The following is a 14,169-nucleotide window of genomic DNA, read 5'->3' as shown; positions in this document are numbered from 1 at the left end:
CAGCTTAGCTTTGTTATTTGGTCCTGTATTGCGCTGTAGATGTTCATGTACAGGTTATGGTTCATTCTTATATTGTCTGTCAAAGCTCTTGAGATCACGAGGAAAAAGAGATACAGAACAGAGCAGTTAACCCAGGTGTTTGTGCAGCTTGTGAATCCCATGTGAAACCACTGTAGCTCTCCAGGTCGTAACCGCTGACTGGTGGTGTAGTAAACACAGAACAGCATAGAGTTGAACCTAATGGATTGGGCATTGTAACAGTTTTCTGCTTGAGGTTTTTTGGACCTTCCTGACTCAGTGCATTGCTTGGTGGCTCTTCTTGCTTAACCAAAGTACACCAGTTTCTGCCTGAATACTGTTGTTTGCTTAAAAGGAGTCTATCAAAGAACAGCTTGTTCCCTTCTGCTGGATGTCAATAGGTAACCCGACTGTTTAATCAGGTACAGGCAGTTATTGCATTCAGTAGGTACACGGGAGTCCATCCTAACAAAATGGGGACTTCAGCAAAAAATCTCAAACGTCAGCAACTTTCAAAAAGGTTCTGGTGACTGTAGAGACAGTGAAGAATGAAGTACAATGAAAATCATTATCATGTTCAAGAACCCAGTTTGAGAATGGCTTGTGATCTTGATGGAACCTGTTTCCAGTTCTTGGCTGACAGGCGGTCTTCTGCTGCTGCAACTCATGTGCTTCATGGTTCAACATGTTGTGAATTCACAGATGCTCTTCTGCATACCTTAGTTGTGATGAGTGGTTATTTGAGTTACTGTTGCATTCCTGTCAGCTTTAAGCAGTCTGACCATTGTGCTTTGACTTCTTGCATCAAGGCATTTTCATGGAGAACTGCTGCTCACTGGATAGTTTCTCTGTTTCAGACATGCTCTGCAAACATTCTCTGTTCTCAGTTTAAACTTTAGCAGGTCATGACCATCTTTATACCCATGCCTTAATGCAGTGGCCTTGTTATTGGCTGATTAGATATTTTTGTTAAAAAGCAGCTGAATATGTATATCTAGTGAAGTAACCTGTGACTATATACAAAAACCACTGAGACTTTAACTTTTGTTAAGTGCTCATTCAGTATGAGCACTTAACTGAGCAGTATAACCAATTGATGAACAACATGGATGGTCATACCCTGTTTCTAAAGATGAGTTTTTACTGCTAAGCCTTTAAACACTTGTGTAGAATAAAGATATTGTGAAGTTTCAAATTTGACAAAAGAAACATTTGCCTTTATCTTCTCCAGCACAATGGCTGTCCCTCCAGCATACTCAGACCTGGGCAAGGCCGCCAAAGATATATTCAGCAAGGGATATGGTGAGCACTGTTTTAAGCTTAGGAGTAAATTATTAACTGTGGGGAATTCCTAAAGTACAACTTATTCTGTGTGCTTCTTATCCACACTACACATTTAATAAATACACTGATGTGAACAGAACTAAAAGTCTGGATATAATTTCAGACAGTAGATACTCATTTTTTGAACGCTGAAATTACAGTTTTGTACATATAAGGTACATATTTGTTTTTTGAAGGAGATACCAGTATGTACAAAAAATATATAATTTATGTATGAATTCATGGAGTATATAAATTGTATAAATCTAACAACAGACAAGAGTCTCTAAAGGAAGCTGAATGAAATGGAGAACTGTCAGAGCAGCACCTCGAATGTGGTGAAGCACTTGAGAATGAGCAGATGTAACTGGTAAGCAGTGATTGAATTTTAAAAAACAAAAGAAATCAACTTTTAGTAAATAAATTGGGTGCCCGCCAGCATACCTGGGCAGCCTGTCCAAGTAAAGTCTGTGTAGGAAACCGTGAAGGAAGGTTTACAAGCTCGTCTGTTGCTCGTTTAACATTTTAAAATGATGTTACAGCTAGTCTGACCACAACGTGGCTTAGTCTTTACAACAATAAACCACCTTTGTGGAGGAAATCTATCTAAAAATGTTAAATTATGCCTTTTTAAACCTTCCTGTCTCTGATTTGTCTTGCACATAATAACTATTAACTCATATTTTGTAATCAATCAGGCTTTGGTGTTGTGAAGCTGGACCTCAAGACCAAATCACAAAGCGGAGTGGTGAGAACACTTTTTTCTTTTCATGTTCTTTCTTTATTCTTCACCTTTCCTTTGCCTTTTCATGCCAATCTCTAACCTCCAAATCCTGCTGCACAGGTACCCTCTCATGCTCAATGCCTTATTTAATTACAGTAACTGGACTCCTGCTGTGACTCGGAGCTGAAAGGGATTTAAAGCTGTTTTCACACATAAACTATACCTCTGAACTCTTTAGACATTACCCAGCAGAGCTGCCTGCACGAAGGCAGAAGTCCAGAGAGACTGGACATTAAATCTCTGTGTGGCAATTTGATAGGTGATTGTTTAGAGAATTCATAGCAAGTGACTGAATGTCATATACTGTCTGTGCTGCTTCCTTCAGGTGACCCTAACCTTAACCAAACAGAGTTATTTCCATTAGTGAGAACACGTCTGTTGAGTTCATGTATAAAAACATCTCAGGTGGACGAATGGCGCTGATGTCGACCTGCTTGGCTTAATGTGCTCTCTGTTCTTGAGAAACATGACAGGCCTGCAGGTGTGCATTTGTGGCTTGTCTGTCTCTCTGGTCACCTTTCCTAACCCCTGCTCTGTCTCCATGCTGCTGCCCTGGACTGCTCGCTCTCTAATGTAGATGGTAAGATCGGTGTCAGAGCTGACTGCTCTGTCTGTCTGTGTAACTCAGAACAAGTTTTCATGGATTTCTGTTCTGTTAACTTACCTAAACCTTTGTTCAATTACAAGTCATTTTTTCAGTTGTTATTGTGGTTAAATTGTTTTTTGTCTTTATAATATTCATAAAGCATGAAAAAATGATTTTCTCTCTCTTCACACTCATTTATACTATTTCCATTTCTTTATGGAGATTGTCTTTACTTTGGGTTGTACTCCTTTACATTATTTTTGCAATATTATACCTGACCAAACAGTATGTTGTATGGTTGATAAAATGCCAGAAAATGGAGAAGAATATTATTAAGCTATTATATTAATTTCAGGCTCAATATTTAAATTTTTTGTGCTACCTTTACTGCTCAAAATAGTCCTGTATTTATGTTTTACTTGGTCTTTATTTCACTGGTGGAAACGAGACATTTTAGCTTCTCTTCTTTTTTAGCCACTGATTGGTTACATTTTGAACAGAAAAGGTTTGAACGGTGGGTGGGTGGGGCTTCGGTGCTCATCACTAGTGCTGTGTGCCTGAGAATACCATGTGAGGGATATTTCCCTGCTGACATCATGCTTAGCCAAGAGTTAAAAAAAAAACCTTCTGAAAACGACTGTTTAGAGCAGTCAGGGTAGTTGTAAACAACCAGTCCTCATTATTTGAAACTTTGAACGTGTTCAGTGGTAAATGTCTTTTTACTCAAGCGTCATTCACACAATCTCACACACACACACTTTTCTGTATCCAAGCCCTTTGTCTAACATTTGCGCATACACTCCCACTTCAGCGGATGCATCAGAGGCAACTCAGTGTTAAGTATATTTCCCAAGGATACTTTGAGAATAAATTGGCGGGGAATCGAGGCACCGATCTTCCTTTACCTCCTGAGTCACAGCCACCCCAAACAGCCATCATTGTAATAAGATATGTATGAGAGAAAATAAGGAAAAGAAGAGACTTGGAGGAATTTAAAAACGGAAAGAAAGCAAAAAGATGCATTGGGTGGCAGGGCTGCCTACACTTTTATAGCTATTTAAAAAAAATCTGAATGGCATTGTTTCATTATTCTGTCAACAGACCCCTTTACTCTAGAGCAAAATAGCTCAGTAACTTTGATTGTCGTGTTCTGTATTATAGGATGAATCGAATGACTTAACACTGATCAGTTTGCAGTTACCCAGGGAAATGACTAGGGCTGTTCCTGGTCAGTTAATAGGTAATTGATGAGGTCCCTAGTCACACAATCTTTCTTAAATGCCATAAAATGTCACCTGAGTGTGTTAAAGATGGAAGCAGCGTCTGTGTTTGTTTGGTAGCTTCAGTAATGGTGACTAAGCTTTTAGAACATTTTAACTTGGACATTAGGGCTGTTCGATATAACGATATATATCGGATGACAATATAAAAACATCTATCGTTTCATTTTACGCTATCGTTTGTTTCGTGGTGTCGCAAAATAAACTGTTTACGGCAATATTTTTTCATCGTTTTGATGGTCACTATCACGGCTATATTAATTTCTTAAAGTTCTCTCTTTCTCTTATATTTAATATAACCACACTACAGACGGACAAGCGCCTGTTTTTATGCGTTGTGGTTAGCAACAACGAAGGTAACACCATCGCGTGTCCGCTTGTTTATGTTCCACATAAACCTTTCACAATAAAGCTCAAGATCCTGTTGAGATTTTTCAAAATAAACTGAATCACGTGAAAGAGCAGATTATTTACGGATGACAAGTAAAAAAAAGACGCCAGGTGCTAAAAAATTAACCTTAGACTCAAATGTTAGAACAGGCTTTTCCCCGCAGCACGCCGTGTAATAAATACTCACAAAGAAAACGGCGGCTGTTACAACTTATGTCTAAAAATGTATAGTTTCATGCATCGGTTAAAACACTCGACTCCAGGTACACGACGCCCAGCTGAAAACACTTCCCGCAAGTCGAGCTGCCCGAGAGTCATAGAATTTACAGAAAATGTTACATTTTTGTGATTTATATCGTTATCGACGATAGAATTCTTATATCGGGATATGAGATTTTGGTCATATCGCACAGCCCTATTGGACATCATGTGCCATGAAGGCCTTTATGTCACAGCATGATGCATGTATTAGTCAGTCTCTAATACAGCTGCATTGACTTTTCTTATATTTGTGTCTGAATTGAGATTTGCTAAAGGACCATCTCTTTGGACTCACAGAAGTACAATCACAGAAACTGTGCTGCCATTGTCTCAGTTCGTTGACAGATTTTCACACGGAGATATGTTGTTGATTCATATACATATGTTGTTTTGCGACGCATACATAGTGTGTGGTGATGGCTTATCTGATCATTACCTCAGGTTTTTTTTCTGCTTTGACATGTAAAATGAAATTAGTTATCGTTAGCACACACTGAAAGACTTGTCGATACAAAAATCATCAGCAGGGCACCACTTTAAATGTACTTTGTAATAAAGAATTTATTTAGAGAAAAGCCCTGATTGTAATTGAAATCAAATATAATTTGCTTTGAAAATAAAATTTGAAATAAAAAACAAAATAAAAACAATGCCACATGTTGCATTACTTTTTAACAGATTACAGATTTCTGTACAATGCTACCTTAAGTAATTTGGAACACTATCTAACTCGTATTACCTTTCAGATATTATTTTACTGGCAATGATGTTGGCAAGCTAGATACCATTAGCTAGCTAGCTGTAATTGGGCTGTGCTGTATAAATCTGTGATCGTTAGCTGAGAGGGTTAGCTTATAAAATACATTGAAAAGTGCCAGCTAAATTCAGGCTCAGGATATGGATTAATTAGCTGACCTTACCTTCTGTTATAAAGTACTTTTTTTTTTTTATTGGTGGTTCAATCCCTGCCTTCTCCAGTCTGCCAAAGTATCATTGGGCAAAGTACTGAATCCCAAGTTGGTTTTTGACGCATCCATCACATGAAAGAATTGGATTAATGTTACACAGAAAGCACTTAGGTATAGAAAAAAGTGCCTGTATGAATATAGGTTAAAGAGGCATGTTGTATAAGATCCAGTCCATTTAATATTGTTTACATTTGCTACAGCATTCATGTGTGGTAGCTGTATATATATCTCTATTCTATACACATCCGGTAACATTTAGAGGGATCTTAAATGGAATCTAAAATCATCTTGGCATCCGGTAACATTTTTGACAATATTGTGATTTTAGTGACACAAGGCTAAAAGCCAATTCTGGGACATGTCTGAACCATGCTGTGTTGAATTTGGTGGAATCTTCATTGTTGACTTGAATGGGTGTGATCGGAACTAGAATACATTTCTGCCGGTAGGACTGATGTTGATATGCCAGTACAGAAAAATGTCTTATTAACATTGGGAGGTGGATTTGTGTTTTTCTAATGACTTGGCACTGTTCTTACTCATTTCACTATGCATAAAAGCAGTCTAATCTTATTTTAATAAATGCAAGTCAGGGCAACAGCCACTGTCTGAGAATTACATTGCATTCTTACATATATTTTTCAAGGTTCTCTTTTTTCCTTTGTTTTTAAGCATGCACTCTTGTTTAAAAAAGTGTTCTAGTGCTTATTGTCAGTGGCAGTTTAGATAATCACTTTGTTGTAATCATCATGTTTATCATTGTTTTTGTGTTCACTTTCTGTTTGTCTTCTGCCTCATTAGTGTCTTGCATGCATTCATCTGTGAGACTGTCTTATTATGTCAGTGTATCTGTATTGTTTAATATGTAGAGTACATGCTGATGATTATCACTGTATTTTTGACATGACTAATTATATTTGGTCTCAGTTCCTTTTTCCATTTTGATATCCAACAATTCAACAATCTGCGCAACAATACTCTGCGTTCCACACTCATGCTTTGTGCTGATTGGTCCTTCACCAGGAGTTCAACACATCTGGCTCCAGTAACACAGATACAGGGAAGGCCTCAGGGAGCCTGGAGACCAAGTACAAGATGAAGGAGCTAGGCCTGAGCGTCAACCAGAAGTGGAACACAGATAACACCCTGGGTACTGAAGTCACTGTGGAGGACCAGGTGTGTGTTTGTGGTTAAGAAACTGATTTAATTGTTTAAATGTTCCTAAAAAAAACTATTGACTCCAAGTTTTACTTTACCTATAGCTGGCTCAAGGACTGAAAGTTGGCTTGGATACATCTTTTGTACCAAACACAGGGTGAGACTCCATTTATTGGTTTGTGTGACTTATACCGTGTTATGTAATCAGTATTAACTTTGGGTCAATCCTGGATAAACAGAGTGCTGACTCTTTTTTCCACTCTTGCCTTGTTAATAATTAGCTGCATGCTTTAAACTTCTTTTATCCTCAAATTCAGTCCTCCTTTTTAAACCTTTAACTACTGATATAGTAAAAGCTGTACACTTAGTTTACTAATATTTTCCAAATCTGATAGAACAATTGAACAACAGATAAGAGAAGTTTTCATCCAGCTGACCTCACTCTTTACATGTTATTATGTGCTGACAAAAGATGGACACACATAGAGGTTCCTATAATTATTAGTAACATCTAACAACTACACCTCGAATATATTCAAATTTGAAAGTTCTTCTGCGTACTTCAATGCCTCTAATAATTAATGTTGTTATTCTTACTTATTGTATCCACGTTGATGTATAGTAATGTACCGCTACAGAGTCTCAAAGAATAAGCTGATTTCTCAGTGTCGTATATTTCCTTTAACTTATTGGCCACTCTGTTTCTCTTGGCATGTCCTTATCAAAGCATTCCCTCTCTACTAATATATTTTTGACTTTCCTACTCTGTCTGTGTCAGAATCTAATTAGAGTTGTGTTTACAGTAATAACAGAACATGTCAGCTTATGCAAAAGTGTGGCTCATTCATGTGGTTTAAATAGTTTTTTAACAGCAGTGGAGCTGTGTGATCTGGGAATTCAATACATCATATTGTTTCCAGATAAGTTGGAATTTATTGTTGTCATTGGTTTTGGTATTTTAATGGCTCATCACTGTGATTAACCAACTTTTCAGCAAGAAGAGTGGCAAGCTCAAGACTGGCTACAAGCGTGACTATATGAATATTGGCTGCGATGTTGACTTTGAGGGTCCCATCATCCACGCTTCTGCTGTGTTGGGCTATGAAGGCTGGCTGGCAGGCTATCAGATGGCCTTTGATACGGCCAAATCCAAACTGGCTCAGAACAACTTTGCACTCGGATACAGGGCCGGGGACTTCCAGCTTCACACCAATGTGTGAGTGATTTTACATACGTACATAAACAGTTTGTGAAGATGCTTTGTTGCTTTTCAAATTATGGGCATCACATATCTAACTTCTGTTGCTGTAGTCAAAGCTCTGCACAAAAACCTGCTGGGTGGAAGCATTTTTTTTAAAGGTTGTTCAAACCCACAGACAGAATATCCTCATATTGGACTTGATTTGCTTTTACCCCTCTACCCTTCTACCCCAAGAGCAACTACCCCACAGGATTTGTGTCTCCTCCCATCTCAAACCAGACTTTTCTCATGGAAATGTTCACTTGGAACTGATTTGAATTTAGTGGCAAATTGTCCCAGTGACCTAAAACACATTTTTGGGCATCAGTTACTAATTTCATTATGGGTTGTCATAAGTTGAATACAAAGAGGGATGAATTTATAATTTGGAGACTGGTCTGCAGGATAGACTTCTGTTTGCTTAAGTAAATAAATGTCTGTTCTCTCTCAGTAATGATGGGACTGAGTTTGGCGGCTCCATCTACCAAAAGGTAAATGACGAGTTGGAGACAGCGGTTACTCTGGCCTGGACAGCTGGCAGCAACAACACTCGTTTCGGCATTGCTGCCAAATACAAGCTGGACAAAGATGCCTCTCTGTCTGTGAGGACTGACTCTTCACATTCACATGCACTGTTGCTGAAGCATATTCTCACAAACCGTTGTGCTGTTGTGTCTGACGCCCTGTCATGTTTCCCCTACAGGCCAAAGTGAACAATGCCAGTCTGATCGGAATAGGCTACACCCAGAGCCTTCGACCAGGTGAGTTACCTTCCTCAACTGTGCCATTGGCACCCAGCAAAATACTTTCCCAACCTACACAGGAAGATCTTGGTTGTTTAAAAATACAACCCCATTTCCAAAAAAACTGATATTTTTCAATTAAATTCAATTTTATTTATGTCGCACCATTTACAACAGCAGTTGCCTCAAGGCGCTTTATATTGTAAGGTAAAGACCATACAATACAATGGTATATAATATGTAAATCCATGACTTGCAAATCTCACAAACTGAATTTTTATTCAGAATAGAAAGTAAAAAAAAATCACTTGTTTAAGTGTAAGTTTAAATAAAAATTCTAAGAAAAAAAATAGGTCATAATGAATTTGATGGCAGTAACACAGTAGTACGTTAATGTCTAGATAATGAGGAAACCAGTTGCTGGACATTTGCGAGGGGAATGTTTTCATATTCTTGTTGCATATATGATTCTAAGCAAACAACAGTTTGTGATGCACCAAATATTTTTAGTTGGTTTAAGGCAGGGGTGTCAAAGTCAAATACACAGTGGGCCAAAATTCAAAACTGGAACAAAGTCACGGGCTAACACTAATATTTATTGAAAAAAAAATCTTCCTCTAGATATAAGAATGAATCTTTTCTTATGGACTAAAGCAAGTTTTGCTGAAAAACTGAATATGGAACAAGCAAAGCTTAATACTAAACAATATATATATTAGCTGTATAATACCAGTAGGCCAGCTCTAATAGTAATTTGGTATGGCTTCGCGGGCCAAATGTAATTAGGCTGCGGGCCAAATTTGGACCGCGGGCCAGAGTTTGACACCTATGGTTTAAGGTCTAGACTGCAGACAGGCCAGTTAAGCAGCTAGAATCTTCGAATATGAAGCCATGCTCCTGTAACATATACAGTATGGAGTTTAGCACTGTCTGAACCATGAACGCTCTTCCCTGTAAAAGATCTTGTCTGTTTACTAAAACCATAGAACTTTCCCTATTAATGGTGCATTTTAGATCCTGAGATATTCAAAGTCTTCACAATTATATATTACATCTTAACGTAAAATGAAAGTACATTATTCTAAAAATATTCTGAATATCAACTTTTTTTCCCCCGCAGACTCAAATATCTCCCTGTCTTTACTTCTTAGAAACTCTAGCTCTCTGAAATGCTCTCTTTATACCCATACCCCCATACTCATGTTATTGACCTTTTGCTCTTGTCCCAGCTATTTTGAAATGTATGGCTGCCACCAAATTAAAAGCTAATAGTTTTCATGAAATAGTAAAATGTAAACATTTGAAATGTTTGTGTTTTTTTAATGTTCTAGTGTGAATAAAATATGAGTTTATGATGTTTGCAAGTCATTGCACTTTGTTTTATTTACATGTTACACAGCATAACAACTTTTTTGGTTGTACAAAATGTTTTTATTTTAACCCGTTTCAGTCGATCGAAAATTTGAAGTTTGTGAGGGCAACCTTGACTAAGAAATTCAGGAGTTAAGATCTTGATCAAGCAAGAAGGGGCAAACCATGTGCTTTCAAATTTACACCACACACTTATACAGGATAGTTAGGATAGGATAGACGCACTGATACTCGTGCCCCCATGTCAACTTTTTTGAACAGGTCTAAAATTGAAAGTGTATCTACAACGTTATGACTGTGTCTGTGCAGGTGTTAAGGTCACCCTCTCAGCTCTCATTGATGGCAAGAACTTCAACGCCGGCGGACACAAAGTCGGCATGGGCTTCGAGGTTGAAGCGTAAACACGAAACCTACCAATAAAGAAGAAGCCCACTTCAGCACTTAGTTTTCGGCATCCTCCTATCACGATAACTTGTCTCCTTCTCTTGTCTCTGGACTCTCCCTCACACACCCCTCCCTTGTTCATACTTCTGATGAGCATTTCTGACAGTAATAGTCAAGTCTTAGCATTATGCTTAAAAAGTTGTGAGGCTGATCCTGAAACTGGCAGTGCATAGTTGTGGAAAATTGTTTTTATGGCGTTTGAAATAACTATTTATTTCCCTGTAGGTCTTGAATGAAGTAGTTGTTGGTGTACATGTGTAGCTCATTTAAAGCTTCAGTACTGAGTTATTACTGCATTCCTAAAAGCATGTCAAATGAAGGGTTGGATGCAGAGCTTAAAGCTTATTTGCTTGGTTAAAAAAGGTGCAGAGTGTCTGTCGTCTCTTTATTTTTGTATCCATTTGAACGGTTTTGGCTTTTTTTGCTGCAATCCAAGGACTATTTAATCCATGTCATTGTTTTCATACAACACATATCATTAAATATTGAAGTAGTGGTGGATGAAGTTAAAGACCGATTTCTGGAATGACGACATGAAAGATGTTAGATCTATTCTTGCACATGTCTCAAAATGCTTTTTAGCCCTTTGTGACTTCTGTTTTTGGTAGGTGAAATCAACATAATGGAATCTTCTGGTAGCTCTTTGGGTTTGTTTGTTTTTTTACATTTCTACAGTGTTGTTTTCATCTATCTGTCTCAGCTCAACGGTCACAATGAAAGTGAGGCTATTTTGCTTCTGTATCTCAGAGGCACCAGTTATCTTAACTTGACTGCCAGCTGTTTCCTCATGTTGCTCGGGGACCTCACTCGTTGCTGTCAGTGATCGTGTCTTCAAAACTATCTCCACTCTTAAGCTCTGTATATTAAAGTACAGGTGCTTGTCCTCCAAGTAATTCCAGTTGAAACACTTGAGGAGTGTTGTGTCCCCAGATGTCTGTCCTGTTACTTTGGTTGGAAATCCTGCATCAGAATGTGTTTCTTTTTCATCTTATGTTGTCATTATTATTATTATTATTATTATTATGAGACTTTCTTTTCTTTGTCACATAGACACAGTACCTCATTTTTTCCAGTGTAAACTAAGAGAACTCTAATAATAAAAAAAATGGGAAAACAGCACCTATTAATGAATTGAATTCTTTGTCTCAATTAATGCCTTCAGTATTTAGTATTATATTGCTCTTACAGTGCAGTGGTGCCCAGGCTTCTGTAGCTGTAGCTGAGCTGAGCATGACTTTTACTATCTTGGGATTTTAAAGATCTAAATAACAAGTGAAGATTGGATCTAACTGAAATGTAGGAGTCATTTTCTTTGCCATTACATACCCAAATAGAGAAGCTTGTAACAGTTGTCAGGCCAAAATACATGTACCCTTACTACCATTACCACACATGACATGAATGTTAATAACAAAATCTATTTTATGTAATTATACATGATAACTTATTGTTCCTTATAATTTAAAGCAATTATCTTTACATGGGGCTGTTAAGCTAGTTGTTAATCTGTAGCCACCTTATTGCTAAACTGAGCTAGCTAGTTTGTGCCACTAGCTTCATAACAAATGTTATGCGCTATCGTTTGTGCCATGTCTGTTGAGAAGAAAACAGATTTCTTAAAGTATAAAAATATTCTTTTAAAGTTGCACTTGCATCAAGAAGAATAGTGTTGGTGTTTAAAGTGGTGAATTCTGCACATAAAGTTGATATCAATTGGACTGAAAGATACCTTAAACAATATGGTCATTTCCACCCAGGTACTAGCAAGTTCTTGTACTTTAATAAAGTACCTTTACATGATTCACGGTTTACTTGTGCTGGGCTTTGGTGGAGCCCCTCAATTCTTCCACTGTCTGGAACAAGAGGTTTTTAGCTCCTTCCCATTCAAAGTTGTCTTCCCATACCAATTCTAATTAACATCAGAAGCAAGAAGAGCAGGAAAAAAACAGAAAGAGCATTTAGAGCACTACATTGATGTCATTTTATGCAAATACATTTAGTATGATCATCCTCCAATGTAACTGGGTGTGTATTATATATAGGGAATTTATATATAGTATAAGTAAAATAAAAATAATGAAATAATGAAAATAAATAAAATATTAATATATAAAAGAAAATAAGGAAAAATATAATTGGTCCAATTTAACATATATGGTGATGCCCATCTGTGCTGTCTTTGTTTGGATGACCCTACCAGAGACCAGACTTCAAATATATTGATTGCCTTCAAAGACACTTTGCTACCATGTGCTCTTGCGCTGTCTTGCATTATCTGTCACACATCCTGTGAACATCCTGTAATAGGTACAGTGTTGGGAAGGTTACTTTTAAAATGTATTCCATTACAGATTACAGAATACATGCCCCAAAATGTATTCTGTAACGTATTCCGTTACCTTACTCAATGAGAGTAACGTATTCTGAATACTTTGGATTACTTAATATATTATCATGCTGTTTACAACTACGTGAATGTACTATTGCTGTGATTTATTACTGTTACTGAAGGTCCGCGGCTCCGAACCGTAGTAAAGGGACCTCTGACTAATACGGTGGGTTCTGTGTCGGGCTCGTAGCCGAAAAATAGCTTTACTTTGTTGTCTGGGTCAACTTTGCTTGCCTATGATGCTACATTCTTTAGGGCTATGCCTGTAGCATTCTGCCTATTAGCTTAGCACAACAACAACAAAAAGGCGCTCTGTCACCCAGGAAACACGCAGAGAGAGAGCGTCACCCTGTAACCATGGCAACCGTAATGCTGCCGCCTGGAACAACAGAACGTAGCTGTCAAACAAAACCCAAACAGTCCTGACCCGCAACAATATGAAACAGGGAAGTACCGCCGTGTAATCCATTTATTTCAACAAAGTAACTGTATTCTAAATACCACCTTTTTAAACGGTAACTGTAACGGAATACAGTTACTCATATTTTGTATTTTAAATACGTAACGGCGGTACATGTATTCCGTTACTCCCCAACACTGAATAGGTATTAGTAACGTTTGCATTATGAACTTCCTCCTTCATAAATGAGTGAATATTAATTTTACACAGCTCCAGTGCATGTTATTATCCTTATCCAGGAGATTTCTCAATACCACAAAAGACCATTAGTAAGGTGTATATCCTTCACTTGTTTTTCTTTATTAGCATTCATGACTAGATAGATAGAGCTGCTTTTATAATGCCCCACATTTAAAAATCAATTTAAAAAATTCACCATGAGTGTAACAGACACTGACTGATACTCAATCTGTAGGCAAGGGACAGCACCTAGAGCCTGATTTAAAGCACAGTCCAATAACTGAGGGTTTCGACCACAGCCCAGGCCTGATTTATGTATACAGAAGAACAGTCAGTGGGACTTATCCTCCCAGATTCTTTTGTGTCTGCTCCAAATGTCAAGGTGGTCAAACCAGAAACTCTTAGCAGTGTCTGAATGTCTGAACATACCTTTGTGCCAGTTCATTAAGTGTTTGGATTGGTTTAATTAGACAGTTACATTTTACTTACTGGTAGTGCTAGGTGAACTGTCCCTAGAGTTACTGAAATATCCTCTGTGAACCAGCACTGTACCGATGTCTAGGTTTAAAAAAAA

The 14,169-nt window shown here is 37.7% G+C and overlaps 1 protein-coding gene across 3 annotated transcripts in view; it reads left to right on the top strand.

Moving 5' to 3' along the window:
* zgc:56235 (uncharacterized protein LOC393186 homolog) overlaps nucleotides 1–14,169 on the top strand; it is a 20,528-nt gene extending 6,359 nt beyond the window's left edge. For 2 of the 3 annotated variants that reach the window (XM_040007380.1, XM_040007381.1), the window contains 10 exons: nucleotides 1,250–1,320; nucleotides 2,040–2,089; nucleotides 2,703–2,705; nucleotides 6,634–6,786; nucleotides 6,873–6,925; nucleotides 7,763–7,984; nucleotides 8,460–8,610; nucleotides 8,712–8,769; nucleotides 10,432–12,873; nucleotides 13,561–14,169. In XM_040007380.1, the coding sequence (XP_039863314.1) occupies nucleotides 1,250–1,320; nucleotides 2,040–2,089; nucleotides 2,703–2,705; nucleotides 6,634–6,786; nucleotides 6,873–6,925; nucleotides 7,763–7,984; nucleotides 8,460–8,610; nucleotides 8,712–8,769; nucleotides 10,432–10,523 (853 nt within the window). In that variant the 3' untranslated portion in view covers nucleotides 10,524–12,873; nucleotides 13,561–14,169. Of the gene's footprint in view, nucleotides 1–1,249; nucleotides 1,321–2,039; nucleotides 2,090–2,702; nucleotides 2,706–6,633; nucleotides 6,787–6,872; nucleotides 6,926–7,762; nucleotides 7,985–8,459; nucleotides 8,611–8,711; nucleotides 8,770–10,431; nucleotides 12,874–13,560 lie in introns of those variants that run through there. The other variant, XM_040007379.1, reaches the window with a different exon arrangement.

The sequence above is a fragment of the Simochromis diagramma genome, unplaced genomic scaffold (genome assembly GCF_900408965.1).
Source record: "Simochromis diagramma unplaced genomic scaffold, fSimDia1.1 OVJJ01000682.1, whole genome shotgun sequence".
NCBI lineage: Eukaryota > Metazoa > Chordata > Actinopteri > Cichliformes > Cichlidae > Simochromis > Simochromis diagramma.
Note: the sequence above shows the minus strand (reverse complement) of the source record. Positions and strands in the feature narration are given on the sequence as shown.